The 22,926-nt window shown below is 31.2% G+C and overlaps 2 protein-coding genes across 5 annotated transcripts in view; one reads left to right on the top strand and one right to left on the bottom strand.

Moving 5' to 3' along the window:
* Window positions 1-1,509, bottom strand: part of LOC118189809 (ankyrin repeat domain-containing protein 13D) — a 71,637-nt gene extending 70,128 nt beyond the window's left edge. The window contains exon 1 of one of the 2 annotated variants that reach the window (XM_085816642.1): window positions 1,294-1,509. In XM_085816642.1, coding sequence (XP_085672768.1) covers window positions 1,294-1,389 — 96 coding nt within the window. In that variant the 5' untranslated portion in view covers window positions 1,390-1,509. The remainder of the gene's footprint in view (window positions 1-1,293) is intronic. The other variant, XM_035360476.2, reaches the window with a different exon arrangement.
* Window positions 1,510-2,027: 518 nt separating this feature from the next.
* Med (Smad/Smad4 homolog Medea) overlaps window positions 2,028-22,926 on the top strand; it is a 69,742-nt gene continuing 48,843 nt past the window's right edge. For 2 of the 3 annotated variants that reach the window (XM_035360475.2, XM_035360473.2), the window contains exons 1-2: window positions 2,030-2,181; window positions 19,178-19,284. The gene's annotated coding sequence lies outside the window, so the exon portion shown is untranslated. Of the gene's footprint in view, window positions 2,182-19,177; window positions 19,285-22,926 lie in introns of all 3 variants that reach the window. The other variant, XM_035360474.2, reaches the window with a different exon arrangement.

Raw genomic sequence — 22,926 nt, 5'->3', positions numbered from 1 at the left:
TCGATATATTTTCACTTAAAAAGTCAAAGAAGCACCAAATTCTACAATATAGGCAAACAAAAAATACATAATCTCAATGAAATACATTTTAAACCAAACAATAAAATAACATAAAAAAGGAAAAACATGTTATACATTTAAGCACTACCAAAAGCAAATATGCACTTACCATGATTTTCGAGTTCGCTTCATATACCCAGAGCCACGTAAAAATCAAAATATCAATCATACTCAAATGACTTTTTTCAAACCAAGTACTCTTTCTGATCGAACGCTTCACATAGTGACCATCTGAACCTTTCTTCCTATAAACCCATCTAAACGGTATTAACACACACCACAAAAACGCTTACAAAACCTCCCATGATTCAAATTTTCCCAGAATCATGCACCCGATTATGTCACAATAGGGTTTTCAAATTAACTACTCAGGCTACCATAAATGAAACAACTTGTTGATAAATCACACAACAACTTCGCCATAATACAAGGGGTACCTTAAAGTCTACTCTACCCGAATAATTTTATCATTTAAAACACTTCTGTAACTAGAAGCATATGACAATTACCAAAGATTGCGAAAATAAAGGCCAGTAAATGACTTTTTACCAGGGTAAGGGATGAGGGTATATATATATACTTTCGGTGCTGCTAATTGCAATAAAAATGGTAGGTGCACAACTAGATGTTATAGCAAACCCATATATACAAAATTTCAACATTCTGAGGCTAATCATTTTTGAGTTATAGGAGACACATATATACATAGCAAAAAAAAAATCTTAAATGATTTTTAGATTTTTGCCTAGCTTTTTTATCCAAATTAAGTCAATACAATTTCATTTTTTATTTATTGCAGACGTTTTTAGTTAGAAATTATGAAAATGTCAGATTAATTTTGTGGTATCTTTTCTTTCCATTTCAGCCTAAAACTTTTTTTTTTTTTATTTTACTATTTAATTTTTCAAATTTATTAAGTAGAGAGAGAGCTATGAAAATATGTATTCAAAATCAAAGTATTCTTTATTAATTTATTTCAAAGCTTGTATCTATCCTATTACTTAAAAAAGTAAAAAAATTATACTGGCCAATCATTTTTGTCAGACACTGTATGTATTATTCAATTAAATAGCAAATGGAAAAAACAAATTCTGTTCAAAATTTCAAAACTAATTGACAGAAGCTAAAACGTAACATTAAACTTTAAATGTACACACACTAAAACGAATTTGTTATAATTTTTAATCGCATGCAATTTTCCTTTAATTGATTTAATTTGACAGAAATTCTTACCACATTTGAATCTATCGCTTTCTGCAGTTCCGATGAATCATTATTCCAAACTGACCAATGCAAAGGATATTCTTCTCGTAAACGAGTATTAGACATTATTTCAATCCAAAAAATAAAAAAGAGAAAACGTAATTATTTATGAAATCATAAAACTTCACACTTCATCCTCCCCTACTACTGGATGATTTCGATTGACTAACATGACACGTTGATGCCATGCCGTAAATGACTAATCACCTGCCGTAATTATCATTCGCCGACAGCATAATTTTTTGTTTTTGTTTTTGTTTTGTTTTACAAAAGTATACTTGGTGGGGAAGATCATTGCAAAATATGAACTAAAATTAAATTATATGGATTAAATTTCATATAATGATACTTTTTCTACTTAAAAGGTCAAATTTTGTAATCTTTAGACATTTTACAGTTCTCTCCTATACTCTGATACTCGCTTAAGTGATATTTGGGATTTACAAGAATAATGCCCTAGTTTTTCATATAAAATAATAACTATTATTGGCAAGTGAGTACGTATCCTTACAATAATTCTTAGATACTAATCAATTATTATGAATACGATTAGAAATAAAAATGTAAGAAATTATAGATTGAAACAGGTGTAAAATGAACATTAAAAATATGAAAACTAATTACTAACTCTTTTTTAAATTATTGTAATTACTAGTGTTGCCATTAGCAAATTATGGAAGCATGCAGGCATTCGCGGAGGCAAGCCTTTTTTTTTTTTTTTTTTGTTGGGAAATAAAGAGGCATTTCATACCTTCTTTCGTATTTTAAACGGCTATCGCTCAGTCATGCTATTATAGAATCATTTGAATATACTTGATAAGTAATGCTTAGCGAATATAATCATAAATATTATATTTAGTAAGTATTGTTTCACTGATCTGTATCTAATATTTTTAACTTTGGTATTGGTACTTGCCCGTTATATGTTTGTAATTCATGTGTATGTATGGCATTCGGAAATACTGTCATTCATAGTTAAGTGCGTTGCTATTAAAAATAAATTTACATTTGTGCATTTCGCATAGAGTAAATCTATTTGTACTCCCACTAATTTAGCTTTAGTCGAATAAAATATGCAGACCGACCGCAAATTATCAAATTTTTATAATGTGTAGTTGTGTACCATGCTGTATTTATTAATGTACTAGGTGAAATGACATGGGAAATTGTCATAGGAATATTCATAAGTAAGCCAATGCTTTTACTTATTAGCATCTTGCTCATGTTAATGTTTTGTTATGACAAATTTCATTAATTTCAACCAAGTCATAAGAATTTTATGTACTACATTTTAAAAATTTTTTATATTAACAAATATTGATAATTAGTATTTTTGTGATACAGTTGCTGTAAAATATGTTAATCATTCCACTAAAGAAATCTTTTACTATTGATCTTAATTGTATGATTTATAGTTTAGGCTAAAATATTTTATCTCTGTTTTCTGGGACCTAATTTTCAGATATATAATTTTAATACTTGATTATAGCTGTTAAATTAAAAACGTGTAGCATGTGTAAGTCATTCTATAAATAATAATGGCTAATAAAATAGATTGAAAAATGAAACTCATCTTTCATTTTCTGAGTAGTAATTCAAAAAGTCTTTCAAAAGTAGTAATTATTTGTTCCATATTCCATTCTTCAATTTATCATATTTTTTCTTTTGTTCTTTCATTCTGTTTGTAAATAATGTAGAACATATGTAAACAAGAATAAATTTCAAGCGGACTGTATTCATGAAAACATATTTATTGAATTATGAAACAATAGTGAAACTAAAAGGAAGATAACCAAGGCAATGCACGATCATCAAGGCAACAGACGATCCTTTCTACTCTTGCAATATAACTTGAGCAAGTTAATTTGCATCTGCCTGTCGTTGCCATTTAGCTTTGAAAATATGGCCTAAAGATTTGCCCCCCCCAACACAAACACAGTTTTAATTCATTACAATTTTAAACACAATTCGGCTAATCTTTGGAATATGGTAACAGGTAGTTTGGCGACATTTTGGTAAGGCGATAAAGGTTACTAGCTAGGACTTTAGCAGTGTACATGGATAAAGTAAAGAGTGTGCGCAATGCCATTTTTGTGCAATTCTGAGATGTTTTTTTTAAGTGAAAATAGGTCGATGTGTACATAGATCATACCGTGTATGTGCAATTCTTAAAAACGCGGCAAGCAGTGGGTGATTCTGCACTTTCTCCCAATTTCGCACCTAATCTTCATCATGATTAAGCACTTTTGTTCCATTAAAGTTCTAGCATAAGCGTAATTGGGCTAGCAGATTGTTAGAATAAATGTTGAGTAAAAAAAAAAAAAAAAAAAAAAGCTTTTACTTTGTGAAAACAAAATGGCCTCCAAAACAAAACTAGCAGATTGCTGTAGCAGGGTTGGTCGCCAAATTTTTGCCAAAAAATTGCCAAGTTACCATAATCCGAAGATTAACCCACAATTTTTTTAAACATAATAGAATGCAACATTTTAAAGCTGCTAATCAAAATCATAATCAAGAGTCTATATGAATTAATAGTTTGTATCATACTTAAGAGTTTTGTTTTATGGTTTAATAAAGGACACAGCTTAACGATAGGTCTCTTCTACTACCTGGCACTTTGGTAATAATATGAGCAGTACTCAGTTCCGATTACACATTATTTTGTGTAAGGGAAATGAGAGATCATGGGATATGTCATGTGATATTAATGGACGAATTACGGTTCTTTAATCGGAAAAGGGGGGAAATCGGGAAAAAATCTGGAAATTTTGTATTTGGCTTTATTCTGTGTTGTGTGAAACAGTGTTCGTGAATTTTTGCATCCCATGGTCGTAACTAAAGTGAATTCGAAATGGGTATTTATGTATGTATTAATTTAATGTATGTGCTCATTTATATTTTAAGTAGTGTTTTTGAATTTAATTATATTTTAATTAAATGATAGTTATTTTGTGAATTTTATGTTTGTAGGAATTTGGTATACATTTTAGTTGAAGTAAACGTGCATGGAAATAATTTAAATATCTGACAATATTTGTAATGGTTGCGGTATGAATTCGTTGGTGACGTGTATAATGTAATAGATGATTTAGAGGTAAAAGTTTTTGGATATTTTATTTATTTTATATGTGGAAATGTTCATTACTTTTTCGCGATAAGGTAATTTCATATATGTTCTTTTTACCGGGTTTAAAGATTGAGAAAATTGTCATGTATTTTCGTGAAATTTTTCTAATTTATGAGAAAAAAGCAGTGTACATGGATATAGTGAAGAGTGTGCACAATGCCATTTTTGTGCAATTCTGGGATGTTTTTTTAAGTAAAAATAAGTCGGCGTGTACATGGTTTAGTGATATTTTAATTAAATGATAGTTATTTTGTGAATTTTAATATTTGTAGGAATTTGGTATACGTTTAAGTTGAAGTAAACGTGCATGGAAATAATTTAAATATTTGGGTTGATCTTTACATTATGGTAACTTGGTGTTTTTTTGGCGAAAATTTGGCGACCAACTCTCCTACAGCAACCCTCTATTTTTTTTTTCCCGCCGCCATTTTGTCTTCATGAAGTAAAGACATGTTTCTTTTCTTTTTATCTACTGAACACTTCTTCCAACAATCTACCAGCCGAATTACACTTATGCTAGAAATTTTATCTAACAAAACTGCTTAATCATGACAAATATTCACTGCAAAATTGGGAAAAAGTGCACAATACCATACTCCTTACGCGTTTTTCAAAATAACACATACACATAAACCATGTACACGCCGACTTATTTTTACTTAAAAAAACATTCCAGAATTGCACAAAAATGGCATTGCTCACACTCTTCACTATATCCATGTACACTGCTTTTTTCTCATAAATTAGAAAAATTTCACGAAAATACATGACAATTTTCTCAATCTTTAAACCCGGTAAAAAGAACATATATGAAATTACCTGATTGCGAAAAAGTATTTACCCTTTCCAAATATGAACATTTCCACATATAAAATAAATAAAATATCCAAAAACCTCTAAATCATCTATTACATTATATACGTCACCAACGAATTCATACCGCAAGCATTACAAATACTTAGTATCAAAAATTTAAATTATTTCCATGCACGTTTACTTCAACTTAAACGTGTACCAAATTCCTACAAACATAAAATTCACAAAATAACTATGATTTAATTAAAATATCACTAAACCATGTACACGTCGACTTATTTTTACTTAAAAAAAAACCCAGAATTGCACAAAAATGGCATTGCGCACACTCTTCACTATATCCATGTACACTGCTTTTTTCTCATACATTAGAAAAATTTCACGAAAATACATGACAATTTTCTCAATCTTTAAACCCGGTAAAAAGAACATATATGAAATTACCTGATCGCAAAAAAGTATTTACCCTTTCCAAATATGAACATTTCCACATATAAAATAAAATATCCAAAAACTTTTACCTCTAAATCATCTATTACATTATACACATCACCAACGAATTCATACCGCAAGCATTACAAATACTTAGTATCAACCCTGCTCTTTTCTCATAAATTAGAAAAATTTCACGAAAATGCATGACAATTTTCTGAATCTTTAAATCCGGTAAAAAGAACATATATGAAATTACCAGATCGCGAAAAAGTATATACCCTTTCCAAAGATGAACATTTCCACGTATAAAATAAATAAAATATCCAAAAACTTTTACCTCTAAATTATCTATTATATTATAAACGTCACCAACGAATTCGTACCGCAAACATTACAAATACTTAGTGTCAAATATTTAAATTATTTCCATGCACGTTTACTTCCACTCAAATGTATACCAAATTCCTACAAACATATAATTCACAAAATAACTATCATTTAATTAAAATATAATTAAATTCAAAAACACTACTTAAAATACAAATAAGCACATACATTAAATTAATAAAAATTAGCTTACAATCCTAATTACTTTAAACTAAATCATTGCTAATAACAATTTTCCAATAATACCATATTACTTTATTTACTCCTTACATTTAGAACAATGCATAAAAATAATATCCTCATATAATTAAAAATACTATCTTACCTAACCTTCTTCAGAATCTTGATTATGTGGCGGATACACTTTACTTATTTCCTCCGCTAAATAAAAAGCAATCGTATCTGCGCCTGTTTCAGGATCTTTAAAATCATACTTATAGTTCACAGCAAAATGTTGAAAACCTTCATCCTCCAAACAGACTTAATAAAACTTAATAATCAATCTTTATTTCTATCTCGCACAACCTTAAAAAAAACACTTATTACTACCCCTTTCAATCCCACTAAATACCCATTTCGAATTCACTTTAGATAGGGCCATGGGATCCAAAAATTAACCAACACTGTTTCACACAACACAGAATAAAGCTAAATACAAAATTTCCAGATTTGCCCCCTTTTCCGATTAAAGAACTGTAATTCGTCCATTAATGTCACATGACACATCTCATGATCTCTCATTTCCCTCACACAAAATAATGCGTAATCGGAACTGAGTACTTCTCACATTATTACCAAATTCCTAGGTAGGAACCTTTATCGTCTCCAAAATGTCGCCAAACTACCAGTTGCCATATTCCAAAGATCAGCCATTCTATTTGACATAATCGAAAGTTCAAGTTTACTTTTATAAAATTGCTCTTAAGGTCTGCAAAAAATAATAAGCCCCATCCAATTCGAAGATTAAGGAACAACGCAATCATCAACATTAACTGAAATAGATAATTAGATAATTTTAGCTTATACCGTCCGTTATACATTAAATACACACACGAAAACGTATTCTGCTCTTGTGCACATGCATATGTGCAGTCGTAAAGGTCTTACGCACACGCGTAAACGCCTATGCACATGTGTCAACGCGCCGCATGAGCAGAAAGTTTTTAGCTTTGAGGTCCGGATTATGGGTGTCCGAATTAACGACTTTTGACTGTAATAACAACTCTGACTCTATGATCTGAGCCTGGATGAACAGCAATTATTCTGCCTTACCTCCATTTAAGAGGCAGAAGATTGTCTTCCTTGATGAGGACTAAGTCATTGACTTCTAAATTGTTTTGACTTTTTTGCCATTTAGGTCTTAGCTGAAGCTGAGACAGGTATTCTCGACTCCATCTTTTCCAGAAGTGCTGAAAAATAAACTCTCTCACATGCCATCTGTCAAGGTGATTGAAGGAACTATAATTTAGGTCTGGTTCAGGTATGGCAGTTAAAGACGTTCCTATTAGGAAATGACCAGGCGTTAATGCAGTTAAATCATTTGAATCAACCGATGTTGGAATTTCAGACCTTGATAGCGCAGGTTGAGACAAGTCTCAACCTGCGCTATCAAGGTCTGAAATTCCGGATAGGTCAACATCACCAACAATCCTTTTTAGATGTAATTTTATTGACTTTACTGCCGATTCCTATAGTCCACCAAAATGGGGAGATGATGGCGGTTTGAATATCCATTTTATTTCCTCTAAAGACAAAAATTTATGAATTTCTTGATTTTGCTTACATTGCAAAAAACATTTTCTGATTTCTTTGTCTGCACCTTTAAAGTTAGTATCGCAATCACTATAAATCTCAAATGGTTTCCCTCTTCTTGCAATAAATCGTTTCAATGCACTTAAAAAATGCCTTTGTTGACAAATCTTCTACCATTTCAAGATGTACTGCCTTAATTACAAAACACACAAATAAGCATAGATAACATTTAAATGATTTTTGTCCACGTCCTGCACAATGTTTAATCATGAACGGTCCAGAAAAATCTATTCCAGTTCGATGAAATGGTCGCGATTGTGTTACTCTAGATTCCGGTAGATCAGCCATTATTTGACTTGCAGTTTTATGTTTGCGACACATGATACAAGATCTTACTACTTTTCGGATAGCAGATCTAGCAGCTATGATCCAAAATTGCTGTCTAATTAAAGATAGAAGAAGTTCTGGTGCTGCATGCAGATATTTGACATGAAAGTGTCTAATTATGATTTCTGTCAGATTGTGTATTGAAGGTAATAAGATTGGATGTTTTTCATTTTCTGATAGTTGCACATTTTTCAGTCTTCCTCCTACATGTAACACTTTGTTGTCATTTAAAATTAGACACGAGTTAAGGAGGTTGCTGTTTGTAGGTAAGTCCTTTCCCAACTCCAAACATTGAATTTCTTTAAAAAAGTGAAATTGCTGTATTATTCAGACAATACAGAAAGTTGCAGCTAGAATTTCATTACTAGATAAAAAAGACGTATTTTTTTTTTAGATATGCTACTTTAGAATTCGATATGAATCTTAATATCCAAGCAAATATGCATTGCAACTTTGGAAATGAAGATATATTTGATATAATAGCAAGTTTCTGTAGAGGTTCAAAAACTACAAATGAGGCTGTTTTACGTGCATCTGGTAATGCCTCTTCATCTATAAGAATATTTTTAGACAAGTCAATCTCACTGCACTTTAACCAAGAAGGACCATTCCACCACAATTGATGAGATAATAGTTCTGCAGGAAATAACCCACGTGAAGCACAATCAGCTGGATTTTCTTTTCCATCAACATGACTTCAGTTCTCAAGTGGTAAGATGGATTGTATTTCAGAAACTCTATTGGATACGAATACTTGCCATTTTTTAGGATCTGACCTTAGCCATGACAACACGATTTGTAAATCACTCCAAGCTTGCACTAAATCAAAATTTATAACTAATGCAGCTTTTATAAACTTAATCAAGCGTGCCAATAACACTGCTGCATATAATTCCAGTCTTGTAATCATAATAGATTTTAATGGTGCTACACGAGTTTTAGCTGTTACAAGTTTAACATTAATGTCAGAGTTATTGCAAGTTTTGATATAAATAACTTCTGCATAACCCCTTTCAGACGCATCATAAAATCCATGAAGTTCACATCGAAAATAATCAGATAGCAGAATTTTCCTAGGTATATTTATAGAATTCAAAAGTTTAACTTCTCTACATAGATTTCTCCAATTTCGATCAATCTCTTCTGTTACAGGATCATCCCATGATAATTGTAATTTCTACAATTGCTGGAGGATCATTCTAGCGAGAATTACAAATGGAGCTATCCACCCCAATGGATCGAATAGCTTTGCTACGAATGACAAAATAATCCTTTTAGTCGGAACACTTTAATACTCTATTACACCGACATTACATTTGAATTCATCATTGTCCGGATGCCATTCCAATCCCAGAACTTTCAATGTTTTGTCTTCTATTACACGATGAATAATGTCACTATCTGTATTTGTTAAGCCAGAGGTTTTTAACAATGATGGTTCACTTGTCGACCATTTATGAAGTTTAAAGCCACCCCTTTTTAGCAGTTGTTGCAATTCGTCTATCAATGCAATACCTTCCGAACTATCTTTTACACCAGTTAACATATCATCAACATAAAAATCTCTTAAAACTATATTCTTTGCCTTTGGAAAGTTCAATTCTTCATCAATCGCTAAATATACTGGTTGTAAATTTCTTTCATAGATAACAGCCTCTTCTCCAAGTATTGAAATCTTCTGTGCGCCATTTCACGGGAGTCACCGAGAATATCTCTATTATGTTTAAATGGTAATGCAACTGAATAATGACCTGATGTGTCTCTAAAATGAGAGTTTTTAAAATGTTCTTCACAAAGTTTTCTTCATTTGTTAAAGTTTGTACATTTGGAAACTTTTCTAACTCCCAGAAAGAATTTACTAACTCATCTGTGTTTGCATTCAAATGATTTACATATACTGGCTCAAAATTTGTAGTACCCGAAATTATCCATCCCAACCTCGAATTTAGAGCAAATGGTAGATCAGGACCACGTTTGACAATTTCTCCCGTCATTAAATGCAGAAATACATTTACTCCAAATAAAATGTCAACTGGTTGTGACTTGTAAAATAATGGATCAGCTAATTGTAAATCACTGAAGTTATTGAAGATGATTGATGGCAAAGATACATAGGGAATGTTATCTGTCACCTTGTCCAGTACAAACGCTGATGTTGATACATGAATATCACTTTTAAAATGAGAAGTGAATACTAAATCGACTTCCCCATTACTTATAGCATTAAATTCTCCTAGACATGATACAGAAATGGAATTATCTTTCACTCGTAATTCTAATTTCTTCACACAATCCCTTGAAATAAATGATCTCTGAGATCCAGTGTCACATAAACATCCACACTTCACAAATTGTTGTTCAGAATTTTGAACTTTTATTGAAACAGTACACAATAAAATGTGAATGGTTTGATTACTTTTTGCATTCGAATCATAATGAGAGGCACAAACTGTGGCTGAAACGTCCTTAGGACTCGTTAATTCATCTCTTTTAGGGATAGATTGTGTAGGCGGAGATATACTGTTTAACTGAGTTTTATTCTTTGAATTATTTACAATGTGCAAAATACTGTGATGCTTCTTAAAGCAATGTTGACATGTATTTAAACTCTTGCATTTTTTGAGCAAGTGCATATTAGATAAACAATTAAAACAGTAACGATTAGATTTTACAAATTCTATCCTTTGCTGAACCGATAAATTTAGAAATTTCGAACATTTGGCTAAACTATGATCTTCTTTACAATAACCACAACCCAAACTAGAAACCAGAACATTATTCTTATTTTGAAACACAGATTTAGATACCTTATTACTTGTTAATTTGCTATTTTGAAGTGTTCTTGCATAGTTTTTTAGGAATTCAATTAAAGTCATAAGTTTTGGAATCTCATTAGATTTTAACTGACGTTCCCACCAGAATTTTTGCAAAATTAAATAAGTCATTAAAGTGTCACCAAAATTTATCAATGTTTTGATTCAATACTTCTAAAGAACCAATTATTTCATTAATATTGTCAACTAAATTTAAAATAGCAAATGCTGATTCATTTTGAATAGTTGGTAAGCTTAGAAAATGTTTAATATATGCAAAAATTTGTTCTCTCTTATTTGAATATCTTTCGTCTAACAGATTCCATGCTATTTCAAAATTACAATCCGAAATTTGAATGGTTTGAATAATGCGATATGCTTCACCTTTCAACGAAGCCTTCAAATACTGCAATTTTTGAGCATTAGATAAATTTGTATTATTTCTTACACAAGCACTGAAAAGATCTTGAAAAGCTATCCATTCTGTAATATTACCACCAAAAGTTGGTAATGTTAACTTGAGTAATTTAATATTGTCAAGAACCTGTTCTGAAATCACACTATTAGAATTATTTTTACTATTTTGATTTTTTAATATTTTTTCACCTTTAAATTTCCACAAATAAATTTTATCTGTATACTCCTGAACATTATCTATTTCGTTTTCTAATTCTTTAGTATCTGTAATTAAACTTTAGATTTCAGAATCAAGCTTCCTTAACTCAATTTCCTTTTGTGTCAATAATTCGAAACATTCCTCTAATTCTATTAAATTAATTTCATCTGCAGTTAAAATAGTTTCAATTTTATATACATAATTAGTAACATTCCTGCGTAAAACAGCTCTTTTTGTTTTAAGAGTTATAAGTTCATTCATAATTGATCAATTCAAAAACAGAAATTGTTCTTAAATCACTTAACACTATTATTAAATGAAATCAAAACACTTTTCTATGCTGTATTACAACATTGTTCTTAAAATCGGTTTTTGTTCAAAATCCACTTACCTCACAAAGTGGAGTAATTTTTTACCAACCATATATATTTGCGTTGTTACAATGCGCTTAGAACAGTCACTATCTTCACTAGCACTCCGGCTCAACGAACCAACAATAAATGTTCTTTACTTAATATGTTTCACAAACAAAAATCTTTTATCACATGGACTGTATTCCTTCATTTTTATTTCATTACACTAATTATAAATAATATGTCAGCGGTGTGAAATAATTGATACAAAATAAGCGTGCCATTCTACATGGCTGTCACAAACACAATTCTATCAATCAATTATCTTGTTGCCACATGTAAAGTTCAAAACTAAAGGAAGAAAAACAAAAGAAATTTACGCTGTTTGCAACAATAAAATGAAGCAAACGATACTCACATAAACTCATGGGTTACAGCTTATTTGTTTAATATAAAAGAAGTAATCGATTCTACGGGAAAAAAATTGATGGCACAGCAAATTATTTATATTAGCATTTATTATGAAATGGAAAAACTGGCATTAGTTACTACATCTTTCAACATTTCAGGACAGATTTTTTTAAGTTCTAAAAGAGGTATCTTGCAAGAGCAATCACATTTCTCTATTTCTTAAAAGGCTAGTTATTAGGAAGTAGTAACTAATGCCAGTTATTAGTTAAACTGGCTAATTTATCAGTGGAAGATGATGATAGAGACTCAGTTCCAATGTCTGCAGTTTGACTGTCCTGATTTGAATATTCCAATTGTTCTGAAAATAATTTCATTCTTATTAAACATTCATAGACAGCTTTCTTTGCCTCCTTAAATACAAGTTCATGCTCCAACAAAATTTGGTGTTTTGAATCTATATATATATATTGAACCCAGCAAGATCTCTTTTTCTGACAAATTAATTACTTTTTCCCTTGATTGAAGAAATGATTCCTTCTGTAATTAACCCTCCATTTCAGAAAGAACAAACATCATATTCTTTCATTCTCGTCTCTTGTTAATTCTTCAGATTGTAGCTTTTTTTGTGGCTATATATGATGTAGAAAGAAGAGTTTCCAATTCTGAAAGATCATTCCACAATATTTCTGTTAGTGATGTTGTAAAACATTTTTATAGGCTTGAAATTTCACAAAATTACTAAAAGTAGAAAGCAAAATGATTTCTCTTACCTTGCATCAAGCGAGATCGTACCGAATTAACTTGTAATCCGAAAACAGGTTGTAGACGGAAATTGTAAGATCACAAACACATTTTATTAATACATGAAAATAGATTAAGATTCTTTAGTATTCAAATATATATATATTGAAACGGGAGTTATACTATAGACAGTATCATACTGTCCTTTCCTGAAGGAGTGAGAAAAGTGAGTGTAAAGAATAAGCGACTTTACATGGTTAACTCTTTTGCAGGTTTTCCAGTTCATAATGTTTATTGCGCTATTGGCGACAGTCCATCACTATTTGCATACCAACAAGTGAAACATTAGGGTTATCTACATCTTCTAAAAAAGTTCTTAATTCTAACAACCTCTATATTATATTATCAAATATGCACTTCCTTATCGCTTTGCTTGATCAATAATTGCTCCTTTTCCTGCTCACTTCCTAAGAATGTCATCAATTTTGGGAGGGCAAATTTAAGAATTTTTTATCGACAAAGACAGTATCTCACGTTTATGAAAATGTCACTTTGCAAGGAGATCCCAAGCAAATTTGAAATTACTGTCAGTAATAGAAAGTGACTGTATTATCTTTTGAGCATCCTCTTTTAAAACTCCTTTTAATTACTGTAACTGAGCCATAACAATCTTTCATTTTTTCCTACAGCTATTTTTATAAATAGCTGTAGGAAAACATATTGGAATATATTGGAAAATGTTAACCATTCATCAGTACTACCAGAAAATGTAGGTAAGGAGAAAACAGGAATTTTAATTTCAGTAGAATCAGATGCTTTCATCAGCACTGTTTGTGTTGGTACTGCAGAATCAACTCTACTTTCTTTACATCTTGAAATTGCTGTATCTAAATTAGCTAACATTTCATCAGTTCTTTCTCCACACAGTATGTGTTAAATTTTTTATTTTTGCTACACAACCCAATTGTTTTAGCGAAAATATTCATTTTTTCTGTCATAGAATTAAATCCATTTCTTCTAACATTTAAGCTAGCAAAATCCAATTGATTTATTTCATCTAGAGTTTTGTTCTTTAAGCGGGTGATTAAGAATTTAAGTGCTTTTTTTTTTTTTTTTTATGAAGTGAAGTTTTGAAACTCTCCATTATGAATATAGAATATAATCAAGAACACAGAGTTTCATTAAATGAATTGTGAACTATAAGCCAATTAAATAGACAAAAACGTATTAAATGAATTCTGAGTTATAAACAAATTAAATGCACAAATTTCTTTAAAGAAATTAGGAATTCACCACAAGCTGAAAGAATCAGTAGAAAAATAGCTCACCACAAGTTGACAGGAATCGTAGTAGAACGTGAACTCGCCATACGTTTAAAGAATCACTGTAGAAATTAATTCAGCAAAACAGAACTAAGTGAATTTTGTTGAATAACATCACATAATAAATTGAAAATTCACAAATGCATAGGTCATCCAGCTATGACAGACCAGTTTGTATTTAAGTTAGGAAAAGTATGAGCCTCTTTGTAATATTTATTGTTGTACATGTATCTTCACTGGTTTCCAAAATGTCAGCTACAAATTGAAAAGTTGTGATAAATTGCTAAAAAGCAGCTCAAATTTCTTAAAATTAGGATATGTTATAAATAAAAAAACAACTGCATTGAGTAGCATTATGCAAAAAAGTGGTGCTGCCGGTATGTAAATACTATACAACTTAAAATCCAGCTGTTTAGGAGGGAAACGCTGTTCAGTGAACAACAATATATTAAACAATTTTGAGATGGCTAAAGTACAAATATGAGTTCAAGGTGACATTTGCTAGCGGAAATGCATTACAGAGCCATAGGTCAATGACAGGCTGACAATGCAAGATGGCTAATTGCCTACCATTCCATAGTAAGCCAGTTGTGGAACCAATTTCTAGCTACTGGTTCAGTCTTTTGAAGTCCTGTTGAAAGGAAGCCAAGAGTTAACAATTCTGAAGATGGCTATGTCACAACAAGACTGCAACTCCATCTTAGCTTAGATCCTTGCTTGTTTCTACTGCAGAAAGAATAGTATCAGCCATGACAGTATACAGAAGGCTATATGAAGTGATTTATTTGTATGCTCAGTGACCAGCATTATGCATCCTACTTATCTCCCATCACTGGAGAGAGCACTTAAATTGGACACAGTCATGTAAACTGGACTAAAAATATTGAAATATATCATGAGAATTACCATTTGCATTTTGAAATTATTTCTTGTTTACTAGAATATATTAATAGTTCCATATCTGAAATGAGCATGGCCAGATGCTGAAAATTAATTACTACTTCTGTTAGAAGAGTGAATTAATTATTCATCATTTCTTAAAGATGTAAAAAGTATTTGAAGTTTACAAAAAAATCCTTAATACAAAGCTTTCAACTATTTTGGATGTTCTAAAATGATGAAAATTCTGTGAAACGTTTGAAAATATATTTATGTGTGACTTATATTCCAAGCTAATGCCAAGGAAACCGTGATTTATCCTACAAAAAAATGAAATGAGACCCAAAATTTAACTTTCAGCAGATGTAAAAGAATCTTTTGGAATAGCCCTGACACCGTCAGAACTGTCAGTAGGGCACATGTATATAATGGGCAATCATCAAGAAGGAAATTCTTCCTTGACAAGGAAAATAAACGTCCATAAAGTACACAATAAGCAAAGTTTTATTGGTACTTACAATTTCATTCCCTTGACCATGAAACTGTTGCCAAGCTGTGAAATTTAGTGTTAACATAACAGCACACCCATAACATCTACATTCATTTGATGTAAGCCTGATTGATTTTCGATAAGCCACTATTTGTTTTTATTAGTAAGAATATAAATGAACCATTGCTGTATTTTGAAAAATGCTTTAAATTTGGGATGAGCCTTCTATATAACAGCAAGCAGTGGATTGTTTTCGAAGCTATAGGAACCTACCATAAAAAAAGTCTCTATTAATCGGCTTAATATGATCAGCTGAATATGTCTGACAAAATAGTAATAGACTATAACAGTCACCTGCAGGAAGTTTGTACTCATAGCATTTCAAAACAGAGCTTCTTGTAAAATTAGAGGGCCTAACAAAATAGTAGACATTTTTGAAGCCATTTACAAGAGTGAAAACGAAGCAGATTGATTGTTTATTAAATGTAGAGGTCTATGCTATCCCAGAGTTCTGTAGGAACGATTAGTGAGATCTTTGCCTACTTTTGTAGTCGACAGGATGATGTGTAAATACTGATTTATCATGTTGAAACAATATTATATTTGAAGACGAATCCAAAGGACGAATTACTGTGTGGCAAAAGCTGAATGAAAAATCTGTGATCTTGTACTCTTGACTACTGATATTCAAACTGAATTATAATTAGAAACAACAAGAATCACTAACAAATAGTCAAATTTACTGCTTTTATTTTTATAGCTCTCAAAAATGAGCTGCTACTTAAATAACAATAGAATCAACATTCGAAAACAAAATAATCACGAATCACTATAGTTGCCATTCAGCGTAAAAGAAATATAACTACTTGTTGCCATTCAGCATAAAAGAAATATGAATATAAACAAAACTTCGCCGCACCGGGTCAAGAATTTAAGAGGAGACTTCATCAGGCGGTAAGATATCTAGCGCCGGCCCTCAATAAGGCTTCAGTATATGTGGGAATTTATATTTATTCAGACTTCTTATAAGCCTTAAGCATGTGCAAGAAATAGACATAAGTATAATAAATAACTAAATTAATACAATTCAGGCTTAATTGTCTCAGTGCACGATAGAAGCAAGATAAAATTTAACGAAACAACTTGTCATTAGTGTCGTTAGTCATAGTGAAGGATAGTTAAATTTGATGATAATAGCCGCTAATTTTAAAGGTTTTCGGATATCGCAAAACAAAGGTGAAGTTTTCCACTTAATGGATTTTGTAAAGAAATGTGGAGAGGCAGTAATAAATGAAGATGATATAAAGGCAGTTTTTCATTGTGATAGCAGTACTCCTCGATCATCAATCAGTTAATGAATGGGGAAATCTGTAGTATGGTTCTAGATTCAGAAAATACTGCTACCAGTAGTGAAGAAAGTGACAGAGAAGTTACTGAAAATGAAAAAATTTTGAATTGAGCTAAGCGAAATTCTCGACACAGGAATTACAGGGCTTCAACAATGGAACGGAACAAGAGATTATGTCTGTCTACAGAATTAAAGAGAAAGTATTAGCACAAAATTCAAGCAATTTAAAACAACTTACATTGAAAGAAATGTTTAATAAGGTAAACAAATGAATATTAACCCCCTTTTTTTGTTTTGTTTGTTTGTATGTAAATTTTGATACCTTTTATATCATAAATACTTCATTATTTCATAAAACACTATTTCATATTTTTGATTTTATAATTTCTACATGTCATTTTACTAGATTTAACCTGATGATCTAATATCCACAGAAATCCGGAATCTCAGAAGTCCCGACGAATCCATATTTTGTACTGTAGTAACTGACATTGCAGTGTTGACCACTGTCAGTAGAATTTAGGTACAGTCCTTCAATTTAACAAGTAAACATGTACCTGTGCAAGAGTGATTTTGATCCACATCTGAATTTGAGTCCGGTCTCTACAATTTGCTGTTATGTTTTGTTAACTGAGAATTTTCCTGAGCTAAAATATAAGCTGGTTTCAAGTAATCCAGGGATAAATTAACATGTTTTCCTTTTATGTTAATAGTAAAATATTTATCTTTGCAATCAATAACAGGGAATGGTCCTTTATTAGGAGGTTCCAAAGATTTTTTCAGATGGTCTATTCTCTGAAACACACGAGAACAGTTTTTTTTCCTCTTCTAATCAGACGACCCCTACTAGTAAGAGTAGAGCATCAGTTAAATAATTTCAGAAATGTCATCAACAGTTCGTAAAATTTTGCATTTTCCTAATGTTATGTGTTTCTAGTTATATTTACTTATATTAAATTACTCCATTACTAATTTGAAGATTATTTCTCTGACTGTGTGAGGGTATCAAAATAACCATGGACAAATATGATCACATTAAATAGCACCTGCTGTAGTTTTGTTAGAAATTTTATCTTCTAGGCTACTAAAAAGAGAAATATTTGTTTTATTTCCCCCTTTATTTTTACAAATATGTAGCGAAGATTCCAGACCAGCAGGTGAATGCAGAAACGTGTCCTTCCATTATCTTGATGAAGCGTTACCAGAACTCCAGAATGTACCAGAACTCAGGTCAACATTTTTCCTCGATAGCAGCATCAACATGGACTAGCATCTGTGGTACACCTTAATGTTGAGATTTTTACATTTTTCCAGATTCTCTTTGTGGAACGAAGCACGATCTTTTTGTTAGTCAAATAGCACTTTGCGATGCTGCCCATGGCTCACTGGGTGCAGACAAACCCGCTTTTTGGCCTGTGTTCTTGAAGTAAATCCACTTTTCATCTCAAGTGATATTTAAGCAGATTAGTTCAAGTACAAACTTGTCTTTTCTTATCTGCTTCATTCAGCTCATGTAGCACTCAGCAATTGAAAGCAGTTATTCTCGTTAGCAATTTTTCAGTAAAGTAATGTGTTCCTGTAGAAATTTTTTTCCATTTTTGATAAATCTCACAAGCACATATTTTGAAAGTTGAGTTTAAGTAGGAAAAAATTTCCTCAGTTGGCTATAAAAACCATTAAAACTTGGAATACAACAAAAATAACAGTGTTGCTTGTTAAGTCCTAAGAATTGTTATGCACATGGTTGCCAGGTTGCGGTGCATACTGGAAATTTTGAGACTTGTCATTAGTGTTAGTGCTTTTAAGAGTTAGATTATAGTAAATGTAGAACATGTTGATGCTAATGGAACAAGATATCTATATTAAGAAAACATGGTTGTACTGTCTTTTTAAAAAAATAAATATATTATATTTTAATTAATTTAAAAAGCTGTTAACTTAAATTTATTATTGAGTTTTTTAAAACTATCTTTACAGGATTTAAAATGGGTGCCATACCATTGGCTGAATGTAGAAGTCTTGCTGTGATGAATCAAATAAATATGACTATTTTGAAAATGTCATAAAATCATTTTCTGCCATAGGTATGTTTATGATGGTAAACTAAATATGTACACTGCTCAAAAAAGGGGGGATGGTTCTATATCTCCCTTTCTATTGGGCCGATTGAGAAAATCTGAATTGTGTTTTTCATGTCTCAAAAGTGCGACTTAGGATAGGATATATAGTAGATTTATACAGTAAGACCCCACTTAATGCTGTTTCGTTTAGCACTCTTTTATTTCAACCCAGGGATTCCCCGAAATTGCTCACAACACTACGGGGATTCCCCGAAATTGTGTGCAGCGCTAGGTTTCCAAATAACATATCGAAAACAGTGTAGTTGTGTTTCTTGTTTGGTGCGATGCTGTACGGACGCATTTTTATCATTTGAAACATTTGTTGACATTATTGTAAGTATAAATTTATATAATACTATAACGATTAATACAGTGACAAATATTATGATCTATAGTTTTTATCATGGGTGATAATAAAAAACAAGAAAATAAAGAACCAGAAAAAGCATTTCACTGGAAACTAAAATGCAAGTGATTAGAAGATTAGATTCTGGTGAACATCAATCTCAAATTAGTGCTGCATTGAATTTGGCAACTTCAACAATAAGGACAATTCTTAAGAATAAAGAAAAAATACTGTCGTCGACAACTGCAGCTAGAATTACCTGTTGTAGAAATAACATTATAGAGGAAATGGAAAAACGACTGTCTATATGGGTTGACGACAAAATTGAACGCAATATGCCATTAAGCCAATCTATCATAATGGAAAAAGCTAGAAGAATTTTTAATTACATTAAGGCTGAGGCAAGTGACATAAGTGAAACTCTCTTTGCTAGTCGAGGATGGTTTAATAGATTTAAACATCAAAATAATCTTCACAACATAAAGATTGTAGCAGCAAGTGTAGGAGAAGCAGCAAGTGGTGATATGAAAGCGGCGGCTGAATTCTCAGCGACATTAAAAACGATAATTGAACAAGGAAACTACCCTCCAGAATTGGTTTTTAGTGTTGATGAAACAGACCTGTTTTGGAAAAGAATGCCAAAACGAACATTTCTATCCCGTGAAGAGAAACGAGCATCAGGATTTAAAGCTGCAAAAGATCGCTTAACACTTCTACTGGGGGGTAACGCAAGCGGAGATTTCAAATTAAAACCACTACTAGTTTACCACTCCAAAAACCCAAGAGCAATGAAAGGCATATCTAAATCAACTGTACTTGTAATTTGGGAGTCTAATAAAAAATCATGGATAACTATGAAAGTTTTCCAGGATAGGTTCATTGAACATTTCTGCCCGTCTGTTAAATGTCATTGCAAAATTAAAAAATCTTGAACCAAAAAAAAAAAAAAAAAAAGCACTACTATTAATTGATAATGCTCCAAGCCACCCAACAAATTTATCAGACTTAACAACATGCATTCCAGTCGAAGTGGTTTTCTTGCCGCCTAACACAACTGCCTTAATCCAACCAATGGACCAAGGCGTTATATACAATTTTAAGGCGAACTAAATACTTGTGGCAAACATTTAAGCAGATGTTTGAAAAAAGATGGAGAAGAGAAGCAATCAATAAGATAATTTTGGAAAAACTACAATATCAGGAATGCTGTAGAAAACATGAACCTTTCTTGGAATGAGATAACAGAAAGATCTTTGAAAGGAGTATGGAAGAACATTTGGCAAGATTTAAGTAAGAGTGAAGACATTGGACACTGTCGATATGGATGAAATAGTGGAATTAGCGAAACAAAGCGGTTTAGAAGAGGTAAATGTAGAAGACATTGAAGAAATAGTTCAAGAAACAGCAGCTAGTCTTTCTAATGATGAGCTGAAGGAATTAACTGCGCAAGAAGAAAACAAAAATATTGATAATAGTGATTTTGAAGAAGAGCAAAAAGAATTTTCGATGGTGTTTGTGTAAAAAGGAGTTTGACCACTATAACTGAAATTATGGACCAATTTGTTAAAACTGATCCAAATTTTGACAGGAGTTCAAAAGCAAGACGAGGTGTTACCAGATGCTTTATCCACTTATCAACAACTTCTAACAGAATGCAAAAAGAAAACGCAAACTACATTAGATGCCTTCTTGACAAAAAGACAGAAAATTGGAAACACAGAATAAACTGAATGATCTGATTGACTTGGCTATTTTAACATGTTTTATTTGTTTTTATAAGTATATTCATTTATATTGGTTTTTTTTTTTTTAAATAAGTGTTTGGTTTTATTTTTATTAAAAAAATTAATTAATTTAATACCTAACCAATTTTCTATCCATCTTCCCCTAACCCCATTATTTACATGTTAAAATAGCCTCGTTTAGCGCTGTTTCGCTTTTTGCTCTACTTTGATGGAACGTATGCGGGGTCTTACTGTCGATAGCATTGTTATAACGTAGGTATTTTGACACAAAATGGGTCTTTTTTCTGAAAAAACATACCAATTTTTTCCCATATTTTGATTCTACGATTCGAATTATGCCTAAATATTAAATTTTATAAAATTTGGTGCGAAATTTACAAAGAAATTCAAAAATTTAGCTTGTTGCATTTTTTTCAGCATGCACCAAGAATAATTCACTTCTTTCATGTCAACCTATTTTCCTTTCCCTTCCATTGTGCAGGAGCGGAAAAAAAGCCACATTGTTCCTACCTTTTTTACATTGTGCATGAGTGGGAAAAAGTCACATCGTTCTTTCTTTCAAATAATTTGAACAAAGTGCATAAACTACTTTAAATGTTATTATTGCTTTCAACAACCATGCCAAATTTCAAAACACACCAGTATGTAAATTCACGTATATCTTCGAAAATTTTGAACAAAAAGCTCCAATTTTTTGCATTTATACTTAGAAATACATCTACTTTAAAATGATGGTAAACATCATATAGGTTACAATTCAAAAATTTTTCCAAAAATTTATAGAAATTATTTTAAAATACAAATTAAAAAAATAAATCATAAAAAATAAGTAAATTTTATTTGGAATGAACCTAAATTTCAAACTGTGAAGGAAGGAACCAAGTAAGTTTAATAAGAAAAGAGATATTAGTAAATACATACCAAATTGAATTCACATTGAGAAGCTAAAATTTTGGGAGCTTATTTTTAAAAAACTACTCGTGCAACTTTTACAAAACTTGGCTGTTTGGCATAATTTGAATCGTAGAATCGAAATATGGAAAAAACTTGCCATGTCATTTCAGAAAAGGTCTGATTTTGTGTCAAAGTATCTATATTAGAATAATGCTATATATAAATCTAATACATATCCTAAGCCGCGCTCTAGAGACATGGAAAACTCAATTTGAATTTTGTCAATCAGCCCAGTAGAATGGGAGATATAGCACTACCCCCTTTTTTGCATTCCCCCTTTTTTCTTTTTTTTTATCACACACAATGATACTTCGATATAGTCTACAATTTACTTATTGAAAAATATTTCAGTATGTGTAGTATAAATAACAGAAGCAATTTATTTATGTATGCAAAAGGAATTTAATTTTAATTTGTGTTTTTTATTTTATTTAATGCAATTTTTATTAAAAATAATGAATACGATTTTATAAGCAATTTATTGCAATTCAACAAAATGTAGAAATATACTTAAAATTTCTATAACATATAAAGTCAAAAGTCGTTAATTCGGACACCCAT

This window comes from Stegodyphus dumicola, chromosome 5 (genome assembly GCF_044657685.1).
Source record: "Stegodyphus dumicola isolate Sdum_Otavi_A_Nest chromosome 5, ASM4465768v1".
Lineage (NCBI taxonomy): Eukaryota > Metazoa > Arthropoda > Arachnida > Araneae > Eresidae > Stegodyphus > Stegodyphus dumicola.
Note: the sequence above shows the minus strand (reverse complement) of the source record. Positions and strands in the feature narration are given on the sequence as shown.